Source organism: Tachyglossus aculeatus, chromosome 7, assembly GCF_015852505.1.
Source record: "Tachyglossus aculeatus isolate mTacAcu1 chromosome 7, mTacAcu1.pri, whole genome shotgun sequence".
Taxonomy (NCBI): domain Eukaryota; kingdom Metazoa; phylum Chordata; class Mammalia; order Monotremata; family Tachyglossidae; genus Tachyglossus; species Tachyglossus aculeatus.
In genome coordinates this window covers 53,054,619-53,074,845 of record NC_052072.1, presented here as the reverse complement: position 1 = coordinate 53,074,845, position 20,227 = coordinate 53,054,619, and the positions used below count along the sequence as shown (strand labels likewise).

At 42.4% G+C, this 20,227-nt stretch overlaps 1 protein-coding gene across 9 annotated transcripts in view; it reads right to left on the bottom strand.

The window, feature by feature from the left end:
• LOC119930482 (UDP-glucuronosyltransferase 1A1-like) overlaps nucleotides 1–20,227 on the bottom strand; it is a 122,687-nt gene that overhangs the window by 13,878 nt on the left and 88,582 nt on the right. Inside the window, exon 1 of one of the 9 annotated variants that reach the window (XM_038748809.1) lies at nucleotides 14,227–15,078. The exons of 7 other annotated variants lie outside the window; for them this stretch is intronic. In XM_038748809.1, the coding sequence (XP_038604737.1) occupies nucleotides 14,227–15,027 (801 nt within the window). In that variant the 5' untranslated portion in view covers nucleotides 15,028–15,078. Of the gene's footprint in view, nucleotides 1–6,585; nucleotides 7,402–14,226; nucleotides 15,079–20,227 lie in introns of those variants that run through there. One more of the 9 variants, XM_038748807.1, reaches the window with a different exon arrangement.

The following is a 20,227-nucleotide window of genomic DNA, read 5'->3' as shown; positions in this document are numbered from 1 at the left end:
ATAGGGAGACACAGTCAGAAATGACATGTCATCCTGGAAGCATTCCCAGTACCTTGCTCTAAAGTGATGCAGATATGTCACATTGTGATGGAACTGGATGGAGAAATGGAGCACTCTGAGCCACAGGCCTTAAGGGAACCAAACTCCCAGGAGGCAGTGGCTTTGTCACAGGCCAAATCGGCAAGAGATTCGGGAAAATGAGTCAGTCAAAGCAAACCGCTGAAGTGGAAGAAAAATGTGAGGAAAACAAGCAATGGATAGAATTCAAGATGAGGCCTTGAGAAAGCATACCTAGGTAATTGGACACACTTTATGAAAAGAGCATCTTGCAGGAGTGATTAACTGATTTTCTTCACCTGCCAGTGTCCTCCCAGAGTCTGTTCTGTATCTCAGTACCCTCCCACCAACCAGTCCCCTCTCTCCCCTACTTTCCTCCATATCTGTGGTTGCAGCAGTTTGGCTGAATGGAATATGAGAACACGAGGGGGCATCTCAGAAAGAAATGGGCAACTTTCTGGTGCTCTTACCAGGATGCCCAGCATCTAATGTTTACGCTTATTTTAAAGATGCCCCCTTGGCTTCTATTCTAGACCTGAAAATTTTGTTTTCTGAGAGTGACCGTATTGGTGCAGCAACTACTATTTCAAATCCTCTCTGCCCGATTTTGCAGTTTGGGAAGCATGCTAAGCCATGGACTTCCATCCAAAGGCACTAATAACAGCTTCTTCAGCCTGTGAGGTGTAGCAAAAGTGTTCTTTAATTAGCTAACCCATATACACTACTAAGACAATAGGGTTTAGTCAGATGCCCCATGCTGCTCTTTTATTTTTTTGGTAGTTGTTAAGTGCTTACTGTGTGCCAGACACTGTACTGAGCTCTGGGGTAGATACATATTAATCAGGTTGGACACAGTCCCTGTCCCACATCGGGCTCATAGTCTTATTCCCCATTTTATAGATGAGTTAACTGAGGCACAAGAGAAGTTAAGTGTCTTGACCAAGGTCACATAGCAGACAAGTGGTGTCTTCTTTGACTGCCTGCAGTATCATACCAGCAGACTAAAATCAATTAGGCATTGAATATAATAAAGTACATAGTTTTCTGTTCTTCAAGTTTGATTCCACTACAATTACATCATGATCATATCAAGAACCTCCGAATCTCAGCACTCTCCTGACATTACTAGCTATATGGTCAAATTCTGGGCAAGGTTTGAAACCCACTGGTTGTGTGAAAGTATTCCCTCTTCCATGAAATGGTCAAAATCAAAGCTTAGAGTAACCATCAGTGATGAGAATCTGGAGTCAGAATTGAGCTTGCCCTGACAGAACTCACCTCACAGTGTTTGAGAAATGGCTTAGTCTGGGAAGTCCAGTATTCTCATTCATTTTGATCAAAATTGATCTGTGACTAGTACTCTGCTTGTCACTGTCCAATTTTGCATTAATAAAGTTGATCAAACTGATTTTTAATCCTATTGTTTGCCACTGACTTCTTACCTACATCCTGCCTCTGGACTGGAGAACGCCCTCCTTCCTCATATCTGACAGACAATTACTCTACCCTCTTTAAGAGCCTTATTAAAAGCAAAGCCTTCATTCATTCATTCATTTAATCGTATTTATTGAGCACTTACTGTATGCCTTCCTGGACTAAGCTCTCATTTCCTCTTCTCCCACTCCCTTTTGTGTCACCTTTACATTCATTCAACTGTATTTATTATTATTATTATTATTATTAATAATAATAATGGCATTTGTTAAACGCTTACTATGTGCAAAGCACTGTTCTAAGCGGTGGGGGGGATTACAAGGTGATCAGGTTGTCCCACGTGGGGCTCACAGTCTTAATCCCCATTTTACAGATGAGGTAACTGAGGCTCCGAGAAGTGAAGTGACTTGCCCAAGGTCACACAGCAGACATGTGGTGGAGTCGGGATTCAAACCCATGACCTCTGACTCCAAAGCCTGGGCTCTTTCCACTGAGCCATGCTGCTTCTCTATTAAGCTGCTTCTCTATTAAGCACTTACTGTGTGTAGAGCACTGTACTAAGCGCTTGGGAGAATACAATATAACAAAAAACAGACACTTTCCCTGCCGGCAATGAGCTTATGGTCTAGAGGGAGAGACAGAAATAAATATAAGTAAATAAATAAATTACAGTTATGTACATAAGGACCCCCAGACTGAGCCCCCTCTCCATCCCCCGTCTTACCTCCTTCCCTTAACCACAGCACCTGTATATATGTATATATGTTTGTACATAGTTATTACTCTATTTATTTATTTATTTTACTTGTACATATCTATTCTATTTATTTTATTTTGTTAATGTGTTTGGTTTTCTTCTCTGTCTTCCCCTTCTAGACTGTGAGCCCACTGTTGGGTAGGGACTGTCTCTATATGTTGCCAACTTGTACTTCCCAAGTGCTTAGTACAGTGCTCTGCACACGTAAGCGCTCAATAAATACAATTGATTGATTGATTGATTGATTAGATGTTAGCTGTTTATAGGAGTGTCATATTATGATGAAACTGGATGGAAAAGTGAGAAAGCCTGAGCCACAGACCATAAGTGAAGCAGCGTGGCTCAGTGGAAAGAGAACGGGCTTGGGAGTCAGAGGTTGTGGGTTCTAATCCCAGCTCTGCCACTTGTCTGCTGTGTGGCCTTGGGCAAGTAACTTCACTTCTCTTCTCTGTGCCTCAGTTCCCTCATCTGTAAAGTGGGGATTAAGACTGTGAGCCCCATGTGGGACAACCTGATTACCTTGTATCTACCCCAGAGCTTAGAACAGTGCTTGGCACATAGTAAGTGCTTAACAAATGCCACCAATATTATTATTATTATTATTATTATTTTAAGTGACCCAAACTCGCTAGAGGCAGTGCCTTTGCCTTAGGCCATACTGGTAAAAGAATCAGGGAAGAGTCAATTAAAGAAATCTGCTGAGTAGAGGAAAAACAAGAGGAAAGCAAGCACATGATAGGATGCAAGGTACGACCTTGAGAGAGAGGTTGACCTGTAAATATTTTCCAAAAGAAACAGTGCATGATATTTTGCCAACAACCAGTCATTAGTGTTGATTGAGAGCCTATTGAGTGTAGAATATTTTACTTGGTGCTTGAGAGAATACAACATAGAAGATATGATTCCTACCATTAAAGAAGCTTACAACTAATCTCGGAAACAGACACAAGTTTATTTATAAAAAGAAAAGAAGGGGAAAATGGAAATACAGATGAATAAGTACTTGGGTAATAGAATATATAAATCAATATGTACATGTATGAAGTGAATGCCTCACGATGTAATTGGCACAGAAGATGTGAATAGGTCGACAGTGGATATAGGCTGGGGAGAAGAAAAATGAATCAGGGAAGGCTTCCTGGGGAAGGTGGTGAGTTCAGAGAGCCTTTGAAGACAGGGATATCTGTGTACTGTTGGATCTAAATGGAAAGGGAGTTCCAGAATTTGGAGATGGGAGAGATGGGAGAGATGAGAATGAAGTACAGGGAGTAGGGTAGCTGGAAAGGAATGAAGACTGTGAGCTGGGGTGGAGTAGGAGAAATGGAATAGATAAATTAGCAACAGGAAGAGAGTGAATGATGTGCACTGAAGCCAGTAGTCAAGAGTTCCTGTTTTTGTGAGAGGAAGTTGTTAGCAGAATTCTGAAAAGAGGAAAATAGGCTATGTAAGGATATTTGACTTCTCGTAGTGGGACGCACTCTGTGCTGATACACTCTGTGTTTCATGGCTTCTGCTTATTTGTCCACCAGTATACATATCAATATATATGTATATATATATACATATATATATCATAGACCAGAGTTCGAAAGTCACAACTCATTCTCCTGTCATATTTAAAATTTCACGTAAAATCTACTGAATCTACTGAATACTTATCTCCAGAAAATATGATCTCTAATAATTAGTTCAGAAACTTTCAAAGGACTGTGGCACCACAAAGAACATAACAAACAACTCTGGTTGTTGTTCATTGCTCACACCAAAAAGAAAGTCATTCAGAAAGAGTTTTTTAAGCCAAACTGTTTGAATAATGACCAGGTTGACTCTATGGCCATGTTTAAGTCACAGACTCTTCCTGAGAATAAAAACCAGGCATGTTGATTGGATCACACTAAGTCATATCATGATAAAAAATCAACAACAGCACAGATCATGGGAAAAGACTCATATCAATTCTACTGAATAAAAGCCAGTCACAGTACACTACAGAAACCTTTACATACACCATTCACAATATACAAACAAGAAAGCAAGTTGAGAAAGAGGAGAAAGGAGTCATTATAGTTATTTCGATGGTATTTATTAAGCACTTGCTACGTCAAGCAGTTTTCTAAGTCTCTAAGATGATTGCTGCTCCTTATCTCAGCCACCTTCATTGCTCACATGGCCAAAGGCCTGTTGAATTTCTCTGTAGCTCTGTTGATTTCCAGAAACTATTCCCAGGCTAGGGGACTGTGTTGTGTGGCTCAATGAAGGCAATGAACTTTCAAGTAAACATGGCATATGTTAGGCAAACATTCATGAACTCATCATGGTGTCATGCCCTTGGGTCAACAACCTTTATTGAGAAACAGTGTGGCTTAGTGGATAGAGCACAGGCCTGAGAATCAGAAAGACCTGGATTCTATTCCCAGCGCTGCCACATGTCTACTGTGTGACCTTGGGCAAGTCACTTAACCCCTCTGGGCCTCAGTTACCTCATCTGTCAAATGAGGATTGAGACTGGGAACCCCATATGGGATGGGAACTGTGTCCTACCTGATTAACTTGTATGTACTCAGTGTTAAGAAAAGTGCTTGGCACACGGTAAGCACCTAACAAATACCATTACTTCTGAAGCAATAATCTGCAATAACCAACAATAAGCAATGATTTCATGTCTGCTCTATGTGTGTTCCTGAAGTATTTGATGCATCCTTAAAACTGGAGGCATAAATACCATTGATTGATTTATGCTAAGCCACAAACTTCCAAGTATAGACAATGCACCACTAACGCTATCTTCTCCTCCACAAAGTGGCTGACAGTCAGGCCAAAAAGAATGTCATGTTCTAGTCTAGAAACCCAAAGCAGTCAAAAAAGCGCTATCACTTTTCTGCATAAAAATCTGTGAAGATATTGGGAGATTTCCTGATTTTCACTGGAGTCTTATACAATTTGCCTTGTCCTGGAGAGAATCAAATTTGGTAGCAAAACACTTTACTAAAACAAATTCAACTAACAAGAAAATATTCTCTGGGAAGCTTTCTGAATGCACAAATTATATTTCTAGGGAGACGGGGAAATTGGGGAAAATCTCTAAGTGGGAATGAAGCATCGACTTGGGAGAGGGAGTATTATTTTCTTTTAAAATTTCACTTTTCAGGAATCAGTCAACAGAATCACTAATCAAATAGCATATATATATATAGTGAGAACACTTCCTTAATGACCCAATAAATATGAAGGGCCAGCTGGATTGAACAGAAATGAAAATCAGTAATATCATGCATGACCAGTGCCGAGGTATTCCTGATGTGGGAGGAAGACTGAATTATGACTTAAAATCCCACCATGATTTAAACTTCTAGATGGGGAAGTAGATAATGTTTGTAAGCAGTATCTGGTCTAGGATGCCTAAAGCATTGACCATGAATTGGAAGCAATATTTAGATTTTTAACACACAAAAAAAATGAAAGTGAACTGAACACTGAAAGGAGAAGATTACCAACAATACATCTCCTGAGGAGAACTTTCCCAAACCTGTAGTCTCAAAAATGTACAAATCAGAGTCACAAATTAACATGGATCCCCAAGGACTAGCCATGAAAGGTTTCCTGATCCAAGATTTAGATCCAGGAAAGAAAATACTTCAGGATATAACAATCCTGTTGCCTAAAAAGTTTTCATCCCCTTTCCAGCAAACACCTCCCTCAAATTCTTCAGTAGTCACAATGGGTCAAATTAACCTAGGACCTGAGTTCACTCACCGTTTACTAAATGTGAATTCAACCCGGCACTAAATGCATTATTTCTCATTCCAAATATTCACAATTCATTTAATTCTCCCTACTGGGAAGACTAGATCAAATTCAGCTCCATAGAATTTATGGCACAAAGGTGTCAATACATAGGTATTAGCACCATGTTTTCATTTGTGTCAGTCAGAGTGAAATCACTTCACAGAAACTCTTAGCTGCTCCTGGCACACAAAGGGAAATGCCAAGAAAAAGTTTCCTGAAACCTCAGTTTGGGGTGGCATCTTACTAAGTGCCACCTGAAGGGAGACTAATCATTAGCATTCCATTCATTCTCTATGGCTTTCAATAGTCTTAACAGAATTCACACTGCCTTTCAGTTCTGTCCCCTAACCCATCTTCCAACACAATTTACCTTTTCTACCCTCCCTCTCAATGATGTAATCCCTTGGATGCAAGAATAGATGTCCTGTGGCTCCCCATTTCAATCCCCTCCCCCCATTTCTCTATCATCAGATTGGTACATCATCACGAAAAACATTACTAGGGCAGGCTGACAAGTCACAGAGACTTTCACTGCAGCACAAGTCACCAACCTGAGATAGCTGATTTCTCACCACACAATTGATTCCTCCAACAAAGACCATGTTGGGCATCACTGGCCTTGGATAGTTTAAGACAAAGTCGGACCTGTACAGCCAAACTGAGCTATGACTGAGGAGCTCTTTCAGGGTCACATCTCGCTGAAGAAACTCCTGGGCCAGATGCTCGATTGTGGTGTAGAATGAAGAACAAAACATATATTCCACTGCTACCAAAAGCAAGTTATTCACACGCTGAAAGAATGTCATGTGGTCTGAATTGCCTGAAAGAGTATGGGGGGCAAAAGAAAATGGAGTTGGACATTGAGAAGCCTCTGTCTCTAGACCACATGGGATAGCTGCCATAAAATAAACAGTTGGGAGAGACAGGTACTCAGCCAAAATTTGACCACAGGGGAAAATTGGATCAGTCAAGATGGCATCAAATTGTTTTTCCTCTAAATACATCATCAAGTCTTTGCTGTATAGCATATTTCGACATGAAGAGATTTGCATTGTGCTAATATTTCTTAAAAATTTCAAGAATGCAGTAAAAATATCCAGCCAAGTATCTTTTGTAGCGAGATCAGTGCCAAAATTTTTTATCTGTGTATCGAAAAAATCTTCAGTGAAAGATACTGGATGCAGTTTCAAGGTGTAGTATGGTGAGGGTTTTATCCTCAAGGATATTTCCGGAGCAACAACCACTATTTCATGTCCTCTCTGGCTGAGTTTATGAAGTATTGATTGAAGGCTCAGCCATGGACTTCCATCCACACATGCCACCAAGAGTTTCTTCCCCTCAGCCAAGTGCATAGCAGTCAAGCAAAAGAGAATGCCACATGCTATTGTAAAAACCCAAAGAGGTAAAGGTGTCATCATTCTTCACTGCAAAACTCGAGATTGGGAGGATTTCTGAGTTTCATTGTGCCTTATATACAGTTTCTGTCCTTGAATTGTTAATGATTTATTTTCCTTCATGAAGAAATGAATCGGTTTGTTTAAACCCTTACACTTCAGGATAAACAAAGTCATGAATAGCAAAATCTCCTTTAGTAAAAAATACCTACTCAGACAACTCCATGTTCTTTCTTGTATCACTGTGCCATTTGTCAACAGTTCACAGCAGTTACAATTACCCAACCTAACTCTTTGATGACCCAGACCCTAAAATCTCTCAGATTACCAAGTATTCCTATTTCCTAAAACAAAATGTTTTTTTTTCAAAATCCTTTCTCTAAGGAGCAGTGAGTCCCACGGTAATATAAGTCTCATCTCCATGCTTCACCAATGCCTGAAATCTTAAAGGACATACAGTCCTCCTGCCTCCTATCGCAAAGTTTTGTTGATCCTTTGGAGAATTTTACAAACCCTCTTACTAGGTCTAGATCACACCAACTTCAATATGAAGATTTTAAAACAGGCTACTCATTTTAATTTATCTTAAATCTAATCCTCCTAGTACTAGCCAAGACATAGATGTTCTAACACAATGCATGTTTCCATCACCCATTTTGGCTGGGACACAGTAGCAAAACTAGGAAAGGTTCTTCCTTCTACTTTCTTTCTTCCTTCATTTCTATCTTCACATAATTTCGAAAATCTTCTCTTTACTCTCCATTCAAACTGCTAATATGTTGATCTAAGCATTTATCCTATCCTTTCTTGACTATCACATCTGCATCCTCACTGACCTCCCTGCCTCCTGTCTCTCCTCACTCCAGTTCATATTTCACTCTGCTGTCCAGGTCATTTTTCTAAAAAAAGGTTCAGTCCACATCTCCCCACTCCTCAAGAACCTTCAGGAGTTGCCAATCCACCTCTCCATCAAACAGAAACTCCTTCCCATCGGCTTGAAAGGACACGATCACCTCCCCGCCTCCTACCTTACCCTACTGCTCTACTACAGCCCAGTTAGCAGAGTTTGTTTCTCTACGCCCAGTTGGTCACTGTACCTGAGATCATCGAGCTTATCATCAAGCCTTTTCCCACGTCCTCCCTCTGGCCTGAAACCCTCTCCCTTTCTGAATATTTCAGAACATCCCTCTTCCCACCTTCAAAGCCTTAGTGAAGAACAGTGTTGCCTAATGGATAGCGAATGGGCCTGGAAGTCAGAAGGTCATGCGTTCTGATCCCGGATCCACCACTTGTCTGCCTTGTGACACTGGGCAAGTCACTTTCCTTCTCTGTGCCTCAGTTCCTTCCTCTGTAAAAAGGGATTAAGACTGTGAGCCCTATATAGGAAAAGGCCTAGGTCCAACCCAAATATCTTGTATTTCCCCCGACACTTAGAACAACACCTGGCACATAGTAAGCACTTAACAAATAACACAATTCTTCTTCTTCTTTTTATTATTGTTATTGAGGTTACAGTTCCTCTCCAAGTAAGCCCTCTTGTCCTCCCTCTGCCTTCTGCATTGCCTATGCACTTGGATCTGTGCCTTCTAGGCCTTTGGTATTTACCACACTCTCAGCCTCACAACACAGTGCTTTGCACATAGTAAGCACTTAACAAACGTCATCATCATCATCATCACAGCAACTAGGCGCGGCTCAGTGGAAAAGAGCCTGGGCTTTGGAGTCAGAGGTCATGGGTTCAAATCCCGGCTCCTCCACTTGTCAGCTGTGTGACTTTGGGCAAGTCACTTGACTTCTCTGGGCCTCAGTTACCTCATCTGTAAAATGGGCATGAAGACTGTGAGCCCCCTTGGGACAACCTGATCACCTTGTAATCTCCCCAGCGCTTAGAACAGTGCTTTGAACATAGTAAGCACTTAATAAATGTCATTATTATTATTATTATTATATCTGTAAAGTATTTATCTAGATTAATGGCTGTCTTCCCCTCTGGAATGTTAGCTCATTATAGACAGGGTACTTGGCTACCAACTCTGCTGTATGGTACTCTGCCAAGTGCTTAGTACAGTGCTCTGCACACCGTAAATGCTTTATACTAATGTTGGTATTTATTAAGACCCTACTATGTGCCAAGCACTGTTCTATGCTCTGGGGGGGGATACAAGGTAATCAGGGTTGTTCCACGTGGGACTCACAGTCTTAATTCCCATTTAACAGATGAGGAAACTGAAGCAAAGAGGAGTTAAGTGACTTGCCCAAAGTGACTTGCACAAATTCCAGCGGACAAGTGGAGGAGCTGGGATTGGAACCCACGACCTCTGACTCCTAAGCCCAAGCTCATTCCACTGAGCCACACTGCTTTTCTAAATGATGGTATTTGTTAAGCGCTTACTAAGTGTGAAGCACTATTCTAAGTGCTGGGGGGATATAAGGTGATCAGGTTGTCCCACGTGGGGCTCACAGTCTTAACCCCCATTTTACAGATGAGGGAGCTGAGGCACAGAGAAGTTAAGTGTCTTGCCAAAGGTCACACAGCTGACAAGTGGCAGATCCAGGAATCGAAACCATGACCTCTGACTCCCCACCGTGCTCTTTCCACTGAGCCACGCTGCTTCTCTGAGCCACGCCACAGATCATGGGAAAAGACTCATATCAATTCTACTGAATAAAAGCCAGTCACAGTACACTACAGAAACCTTTACATACACCATTCACAAAATACAAACAAGAAAGCAAGTTGAGAAGTAGGAGAAAGGAGTCATTATAGTTATTTCAATGGTATTCCTTAAGCACTTGCTACATGTCAAGCATTGTAAGTCTCTATGGTGATTTCTGCTCCTTATCTCAGCTACCTTCATTGTTCACATGGTCAAGGGCCTGTTGAATTTCTCTGTAGCTCTGTTTGATTTCCAGAACCTAAGCCCAGGCTAGGGGACTGTGTTGTGTGGATCAATGAAGGCAATGAACTTTCAAGTAAACATGGTGTATGTTAGGCAAACATTCATGAACTCATCGTGTCATGTCCTTAGCTCAACCGCTCACTCTCCACTGGTTCCTTCCCCTCTGCCTTCAAACATGCCCATATCTCTCCCATCCTAAAAAAAAACCTTCTGTTGACCCTACCTCACCTTCTAGTTATTGCCCCATCTCCCTCCTCCAGTTCCTTTCCAAACTCCTTGAACGAGTTGTCTACACACGCTGCTTCGAATTCCTCAATACCAACTCTCTGCTCAACCCCCTCCATTCTGGCTTCCGTCCCCTACATTCCAATGAAATTGCCCTCTCAAAGGTCACCAATGACCTCCTGCTTGCCAAATCCAATGACTCATACTCTATCCTAATCCTCCATGACCTCTCAGCTGCCTTCGACACTGTGGACCACCCCCTTCTCCTCAACACACTATCCGACATTGGCTTCACAGACTCCGTCCTCTCCTGGTTCTCCTCTTATCTCTCCGGTCGTTCATTTTCAGTCTCTTTTGCAGGCTCCTCCTCCCCCTCCCATCCCCTTACTGTAAGGGTTCCTTAAGGTTCAGTCCTTGGTTCCCTTCTGTTCTCGATCTACACTCACTCCCTTGGTGACCTCATTTGCTCCCATGGCTTCAACTATCATCTCTACGCTGATGACAGCCAAATCTACATCTCTGCCCCTGATCTCTCTCTCTCCCTCCCTCCAGGCTCGCATCTCCTCCTGCTTTCAGGACATCTCCATCTGGATGTCTGCCGACCACCTAAAATTCAACATGTCCAAGACGAACTCCTTGTCTTCTCTCCCAAACCCTGCCCTCTCCCTGACTTTCCCATCACTGTTGACAGCACTACCATCCTTTCCCGTCTCACAAGCCCGCAACCTTGGTGTCATCCTCGACTCTGCTCTCTCGTTCACCCCTCACATCCAAGACGTCACCAAAAACTGCCGGTCTCACCTCCACAACATTGTCAAGATCTGCCCTTTCCTCTCCATCCAAACTGCTACCCTGCTCGTTCAAGCTCTCATCCTATCCTGTCTGGATTACTGTATCAGCCTCCTCTCCTGTCTCCTATCCTCCTGTCTCTCCCCACTTCAATCCATACTTCACGCCACTGCCCGGATTTTCTTTGTCCAGAAACGCTCTGGGCATGTTACTCCCCTCCTCAAAAATTTCCAGTGGCTACTGATCAACTTACGCATTAGTCCGAAACTCCTCACACTCGGCTTCAAGGCTTTCCATCACCTCGCTCCCTCCTACCTCATCTCCCTTCTCTCCTTCTACAGCCCAGCCCACACCCTCTGCTCCTCTGCTGCTAATCTCCTCATCGGGCCTCGTTCTTGCCCGTCCCGCCGTCGACCCCCGGCCCACGTCATCCCCCTATCCAGGAATGCTCTCCCTCCGCACATCCACCAAGCTAGCTCTCTTCCTCCCTTCAAGGCCCTACTGAGAGCTCACCTCCTCCAGGAGGCCTTCCTAGACTGAGCCCCCACCTTCCTCTGCCCCTCCTCCCCCTCTCCATCCCCCCGCCTTACCTCCTTCCCTTCCCCATAGCACCTGTGTATATGTACATATGTTTTTACGTATTTATTACTCTATTTATTTATTTATTTTACTTGTACATATCTATTGTATTTATTTTATTTTGTTAATATGTTTTGTTTTGTTCTCTGTCTCCCCCTTCTACACTGTGAGCCCACTGTTCGGTAGGGACCATCTCTACACGTTGCCAACTTGTACTTCCCAAGCGCTTAGTACAGTGCTCTGCACACAGTAAGAGCTCAATAAATATAATTGAATGAATGAATGAATGAACCACCTTTATTGGGAAACAGAGTGACTTAGTGGATAGAGCACAGGCCTGAGAATCAGAAAGACCTGGATTCTATTCCCGGCCCTGCCACATGTCTGCTGAGTGACCTTGGGCAAGCCACTTAACTTCTTTGGGCCTCAGTTACCTCATCTGTCAAATGGCGATTGAGACTGGGAACCCTATATGGGAAGGGAACTGTGTCCTACCTGATTAACTTGTGTGTACTCAGTGTTAAGAACAGTGCTTGGCACATAGTAAGCTCCTAACAAATACCTTTACTTCTGAAGCAATAATCTGCAGTAACCAGCAATAAGCAATGATTTCATGTCTGCTCTATGTGTGTTCCTGAAGTATTGGATGCATCCTTAAAACTGGAGGCATAAATACCATTGATTGATTGATGCTAAGCCACAAACTTCCAAGTATAGACAATGCACCGCTAACGCTATCTTCTCCTCCACAAAGTGGCTGACAGTCAGGCCAAAAAGAATGTCACGTTCTAGTCTAGAAACCCAAAGCAGTCAAAAAAGTGCTATCATTCTTCTGCATAAAAACCTGTGAAGAATATTGGGAGATTTTCTGAGTTTCACTGGAGTCTTATACAATTTGCCTTGTCCTGGAGAGAATCAAATTTAGTAGCAAAACAGTTTACTAAAACAAATTCAACTAACAAGAAAATATTCTCTGGGAAGCTTTCTGAATGCACAAATCATATTTCTAGGGAGATGGGGAAATTGGGGGAAATGTCTAAGTGTGATTGAGGCAGCGACTTGAGAGAGGGAGTATTTTCTTCTTTTAAAATTTCACTTTTCAGGAATCAGTCAACAGAATCACTAATCAAATAGCATATATATATATATATATATATATATATATATATATGTATAGTGAGAACACTTCCTGAATGACCCAATAAATATGAAGTGCCAGCTGGATTGAACAGAAATGAAAATCAGTAATATCATGCATGACCAGTGCCCAGGTATTCCTGATGGGGGAGGAAGACTGAATTATGACTTAAAAACCCACCATGATTTAAACTTCTAGATGGGGAAGTGGATAATGTGTGTAAGCAATATCTGGTATAGGATGCCAAAAGCATTGACCATGAATTGGAAGCAATATTTTAGATTTTTAACACAAAAAAAATGAAAGTGAACTGAACACTGAAAGGAGAAGATTACCAACAATACATCTCCTGAGGAGAAATTTCCCATACCTAAAGTCTCAAAAATGTACAAATCAGAGTCACAAATTAACATGGATCCCTAAGGACTAGCCATGAAAGGTTTCCTGATCCAAGATTTAGATCCAGGAAAGAAAATACTTCAGGATATAACAATCCTGTTGCCTAAAAAGTTTTCATCCCCTTTCCAGCAAACACCTCCCTCAAATTCTTCAGTACTCACAATGGGTCAAATTAACCTAGGACCTGAGTTCACTCACAGTTTACTAAATGTGAATTCAACCTGGAACTAAATGCATTGTTTCTCACTCCAAATATTCACATTTCATTTAATTCTCCCTACTGGGAAGACTAGATCAAATTCAGCTCCATGGAATTTATGGCACATAGGTATTAGCACCATGTTTTCATTTGTGTCAGTCAGAGTGAAATCACTTCACAGAAACTCTTAGCTGCTCCTGGCACACAAGGGGAAATGCCAAGAAAAACTTTCCTGAAACCTGAGTTTGGGATGGCATCTTAGTAAATGCCACCTGAAGGGAGACTAATCATTAGCATTCCATTCATTCTCTACGGCTTTCAATAGTCTTAACAGAATTCACACTGCCTCTCAATTCTGTCCTCCCACCCACCTTCCAACACCATTTACCCTTTCTACCCTCCCTCTCGATGATGTAATCCCTTGGATGCAAGAATAGATGTCCTGTGGCTCCCCATTTCAATTCCCTCACCCCACTTCTCTATCATCAGATTGATACATCATCACGAAAAACATTACCAGGGCAGGCTGACAAGTCACAGAGACTTTCACTGCAGCACAAATCACCAACCTGAGATAGCTGATTTCTCACCACACAATTGATTCCTCCGACAAAGACCATGTTGGGCATCACTGGCCTTGGATAGTTTAAGACAAAGTCGGACCTGTACAGCCAAACTGAGCTATGACTGAGGAGCTCTTTCAGGGTCACATCTCGCTGAAGAAACTCCTTGGCCAGCTGCTCATTTGTGGTGTAGAATGAAGAACAAGACAGATATTCCACTGCAACCAAAAGCAAGTTATTTACACGCTGAAAGAATGTCATGTGGTCTGAATTGCCTGAAAAAGCATGGGGGACAAAAGAAAATGGAGTTGGACATTGAGAAGCCTCTGTCTCAAGACCACATGGGATAGCTACCATAAAATACACAGATGGGAGAGAGAGGTACTCGGCCAAAATTTGACCACAAGGGAAAACTGGATCAGTCAAGATGGCATCAAATTGTTTTTCCTCTAAATACATCATCAAGTCTTTGCTGTATAACATATTTCTACATGAAGAGATTTGCATTGTGTTAATATTTCTTAAGAATTTCAAGAATGCAGTAAAAATATCCAGCCAAGTATCTGTTGTAGAGAGATCAATGCCAAAATTTTTTATCTGTGTATCGAAAAATTCTTCAGTGAAAGATACTGGATGCAATTTCAAGGTGTAGTATGGTGAAGGTTTTATCCTCAAGGATATTTCCGGAGCAACAACCACTATTTCATGTCCTCTCTGGCTGAGTTTATGAAGTATTGATTGAAGGCTCAGCCATGGACTTCCATCCACACATGCCACCAAGAGTTTCTTCCCCTCAGCCAAGTGCATAGCAGTCAGGCAAAAGAGAATGCCACATGCTATTCTAAAAACCCAAAGAGGTAAAGGTTTCATCATTCTTCACTGCAAAACTCGAGATTGGGAGGATTTCTGAGTTTCATTGTGCCTTATATACAGTTTCTGTCCTTGAATTGTTAATGATTTATTTTCCTTCATGAAGAAATGAATCGGTTTGTTTAAACCCTTACACTTCAGGATAAACAAAGTCATGAATAACAAAATCTCCTCTAGTAGAAAACACCTACTCAGACAACTCCATGTTCTTTCTTGTATCACTGTGCAATTTGTCAACAGTTCACAGTACTTACAATTACCCAACCTAACTCTTTGATGACCCAGATCCTAAAATCTCCCAGATTACCAAGTAATCCTATTTCCTAAAACAAAATGTTTTATTTTCAAAATCCTTTCTCTAAGGATCGCTGAGGCCCACGGTAATATGTCTCATCTCCATGCTTCACCAATGCCTGAAATCTTAAAGGACTTGGAGTCCTCCTGCTTCCTATCGCAAAGTTTTGTTGATCCTTTGGAGAATTTTACAAACCCTCTTTTAGGTCTAGATCACACCAACTTCAATACGAAGATTTTAAAACAGGCTACTCATTTCAATTGATCTTAAATCTAATCCTCCTAGTACTAGCCAAGACATAGATGTTCTAACACAATACATGTTTCCATCACCCATTTTGGCTGGGACTCAGTAGCAAACCTAGGAAAGGTTCTTCCTTCTACTTTCTTTCTTCCTTCATTTCTACCTTCACATAATTTTGAAAATCCGCTCTTTACTCTCCATTCAAACTGCTAATATGTTGATCTAAGCATTTATCCTATCCTTTCTTGACTATCACATCTGCATCCTCACTGACCACCCTGCCTCCTGTCTCTCCTCACTCCAGTTCATATTTCACTCTGCTGCCCAGGTCATTTTTCTAAAAAAAGGTTCAGTCCACGTCTTCCCACTCCTCAAGAACCTTCAGGAGTTGCCATTCCACCTCTCTGTCAAACAGAAATTCCTTACCATTGGCTTGAAAGCACACAATCACCTCCCCGCCTCCTACCTTACCCCACTGCTCTACTACAGCCCAGTTAGCAGAGTTTGTTTCTCTACTCCCAGTTCGTCACTCTACCCTGTGATCATCGAGCTTATCTCAAGCCTTTGCCCACGTCCTCCCTCTGGCCTGAAACCCTCTTCCTTTCTGAATACTTCAGAACATCCCTCTCCCCACCTTCAAAGCCTTAGTGAGGAACAGTGTTGCCTAGTGGATAGAGAACAGGCCTGGAAGTCAGAAGGTCATGCGTTCTGATCCCGGATCCACCACCTATCTGCCGTGTGACACTGGGCAAGTCACTTTCCTTCTCTGTGCCTCAGTTCTTTCCTCTGTAAAAGGGGGATTAAGACTGTGAGCCCTATATAGGAAAGGGCCTGTGTCCAACCCAAATATCTTGTATCTCCCCCAGCACTTAGAACAACACCTGGCACATAGTAAGCACTTAACAAATACCACAATTCTTCTTCTTCTTCTTTTTATTATTGTTATTGAGGTCATGGTTCCTCTGCGAGTAAGCCCTCTTGTCCTCCCTCTGCCTTCTGCATTGCCTATGCACTTGGATCCATGCCTTTTCAGCCTTTGGCATTCACCACACTCTCAGCCTCACAGAACAGTCCTTTGCACATAGTAAGTGCTTAACAAATGCCATCATCATCATCATCACAGCAATTAGGTACGTATTTGTAACGTATATATCTAGATTAATGTCTGTCTTTCCCTCTGGACTATAAACTAATTGTAGACAGGGAACTTGTCTACCAACTCAGCTGTATGTTACTCTGTCAAGTGCTTAGTACAGTGCTCTGCACACAGTAAATGATTTAGGTTAATGTTGGAATTTGTTAAGTCCTTACTATGTGCCAAGCACTGTTCTATGACCTGGGGGCAATACAAGATAATCAGGGTTGTCCCACATGGGACTCACAGTCTTAATTCCCATTTAACAGGTGAGGGAACTGAGGCAAAGAGAAGTTAAGTGAGTTGCCCAAAGTCACACAGCTGACAAGTGGAGGAGCTGGGATTAGAACCCACAACCTATGACTCCCAAGCCCATGCTCTTTCCACTGAACCACGCTGCTTTTCTAAATGATGGTATTTGTTAAGCGCTTACTAAGTGTGAAGCACTGTTCTAAGTGCTGGGGGGACACAAGGTGATCAGGTTGTCCCACGTGGGGCTCAGAGTCTTAACCCCCATTTTACAGATGAGGGAGCTGAGGCACAGAGAAGTGAAGTGGCTTGCCGAAGGTCACACGGCTGACAAGTGGCAAAGCCGGGAATCGAAACCATGACCTCTAACTCCCTCTGTGCTCTTTCCATTGAGCCACGCTGCTTCTCTGAGCCACAGCACTGATCATGGGAAAAGACTCAATTCTACTGAACAAAAGCCAGTCACAGTACACTATAGAAACCTTTACATACACCATTCACAAAATACAAACAAGAAAGCAAGTTGAGAAAGAGGAGAAAGGAGTCATTATAGTTATTTCGATGGCATTTATTAAGCACTTGCTATATGTCAAGCATTGTTCTAAGTCTCTATGGTGATTTCTGCTCCTTATCTCAGCCACCTTCATTGCTCACATGGCCAAGGACCTGTTGAATTTCTCTGTAGCTCTGTTTGATTTCCAGAAACTAAGCCCAGGCTAGGGGACTGTGTTGTGTGGATCAATGAAGGCAATAAACTTTCAAGTAAACATGGCTTACGTTAGGCAAACCTTCATGAACTCATGGTGTCATGTCCTTGGGTCAACCACCTGTATTGAGAAACAGAGTGGCTTAGTGGATAGAGCACAGGCCTGAGAATCAGAAAGACCTGGATTCTATTCCCGGCACTGCCACAAGCCTGCTGTGTGACCTTGGACAAGTCACTTAACTTGTTCAGGCCTCAGTTACCTCATCTGTCAAATGAGGATTGAGACTGGGAACCCCATATGGAATGGGAACTGTGTCCTGCCTGATTAACTTGTATCTACTCAGTGTTAAGAACAGTGCTTGGCACATAGTAAGCACCTAACAAATACCATTACTTCTGAAGCAATAATCTGCAATAACCAACAATACGCAATGATTTCATGTCTACTCTACGTGCGTTCCTGAAGTATTGGATCTATCCTTAAAACTGGAGGCATAAATACCATTGATTGATGCTAAGCCACAAACTTCCAAGTATAGGCAATGCATCACTACTGCTATCTTCTCCTCCACAAAGTGGCTAACAGTCAGGCCAAAAAGAATGCCACATTCTAGTCTAGAAACCCAAAGCAGTCAAAAAAGTGCTATCACTGTTCTGCATAAAAACCTGTGAAGAATATTGGGGGATTTTCTGAGTTTCACTGGAGTCTTATACAATTTGCCTTGTCCTGGAGAGAAACAAATTTAGTGGCAAAACAGATTAATAAAACAAATTCAACTAACAAGAAAATATTCTCTGGGAAGCTTTCTGAATGCACAAATCATATTTCTAGGGAGATGGGGAAATTGGGGAAAATCTCTAAGTGGGATTGAGGCAGCGACTTGAGAGAGGGAGTATTTTTTCTTTTAAAATTTCACTTTTCAGGAATCAGTCAACAGAATCACTAATCAAATAGCATATATATATATATATAGTGAGAACACTTCCTGACTGACCCAATAAATATGAAGGGCCAGCTGGATTGAACAGAAATGAAAATCAGTAATATCATGCATGACCAGTGCCCAGGTATTCCTGATGTGGGAGGAAGACTGAGTTATGACTTAAAAACCCACCATGATTTAAACTTCTAGATGGGGAAGTGGATAATGTATGTAAGCAATATCACGTCTAGGATGCCAAAAGCATTGACCATGAATTGGAAGCAATATTTTAGATTTTTAACACACAAAAAAATGAAAGTGAACTGAACATTGAAAGGAGAAAAGTACCAACAAAACATCTCCTGAGGAGAAATTTCCCACACCTGAAGTCTCAAAAATGTACAAATCAGTCACAAATTAACATGGATCCCTAAGGACTAGCCATGAAAGGTTTCCTGATCCAAGATTTAGATCCAACTCCTTGTCTTCCCTCCCAAACCCTGCCCTCTCCCTGACTTTCCCATCACTGTTGATGGCACTACCATCCTTCCCGTCTCACAAGCCCACAACCTTGGTGTCATCCTCGACTCCACTGTCTCGTTCACCCCTCACATCCAAGCCGTCACCAAAACCTGCCGGTCTCACCTCCACAACATTGCCAAGATCCGCCCTTTCCTCTCCATCCAAACCACTACCCTGCACGTTCAAGCTCTCATCCTATCCCGTCTGGACTACTGCATCAGCCTTCTCTCTGATCTCCCATCCTCGTTTCTCTCCCCACTTTAATCCATACTTCATGCTGCTGCCCGGATTGTCTTTGTCCAGAAACGCTCTGGGCGTGTTACTCCCCTCCTCAAAAATCTCCAGTGGTTACTAATCAATCTGCGCATCAGGCAGAAACTCCTCACCCTGGGCTTCAAGGCTCTCCATCACCTTGCCCCCTCCTACCTCACCTCCCCTCTCTCCTTCTACAGCCCACCCCGCACCCTGCGCTCTTCTGCCGCTAATCTCCTCACCGTGCCTCGTTCTCACCTGTCCCACCATCGACCCCCGGCCCACGTCATTCCCCGGGCCTGGAATGCCCTCCCTCTGCCCATCTGCCAAGCTAGCTCTCTTCCTCCCTTCAAGGCCCTTCTGAGATCTCACCTCCTCCAGGAGGCCTTCCCAGACTGAGCCCCTTCCTTCCTCTCCCCCTCGACCCCCTCTCCATTCCCCCATCTTACCTCCTTCCCTTCCCCACAGCACCTGTATATATGTATATATGTTTGTACATATTTATTACTCTATTTATTTATTTATTTATTTTACTTGTACATATCTATTCTATTTATTTTATTTTGTTAATATGTTTTGTTTTGTTCTCTTTCTCCCCCTTCTAGACTGTGAGCCCACTGGTGGGTAGGGACCATCTATATATGTTGCCAACTTGTACTTCTCAAGCACTTAGTACAGTGCTCTGTACACAGTGAGCTCTCAATAAATATGATTGAATGAATGAATGAATCCAGGAAAGAAAATACTTCAGGATATAACAATCCTGTTGCATAAAAAGTTTTCATCACCTTTCCAGCAAACACCTCCCTCAA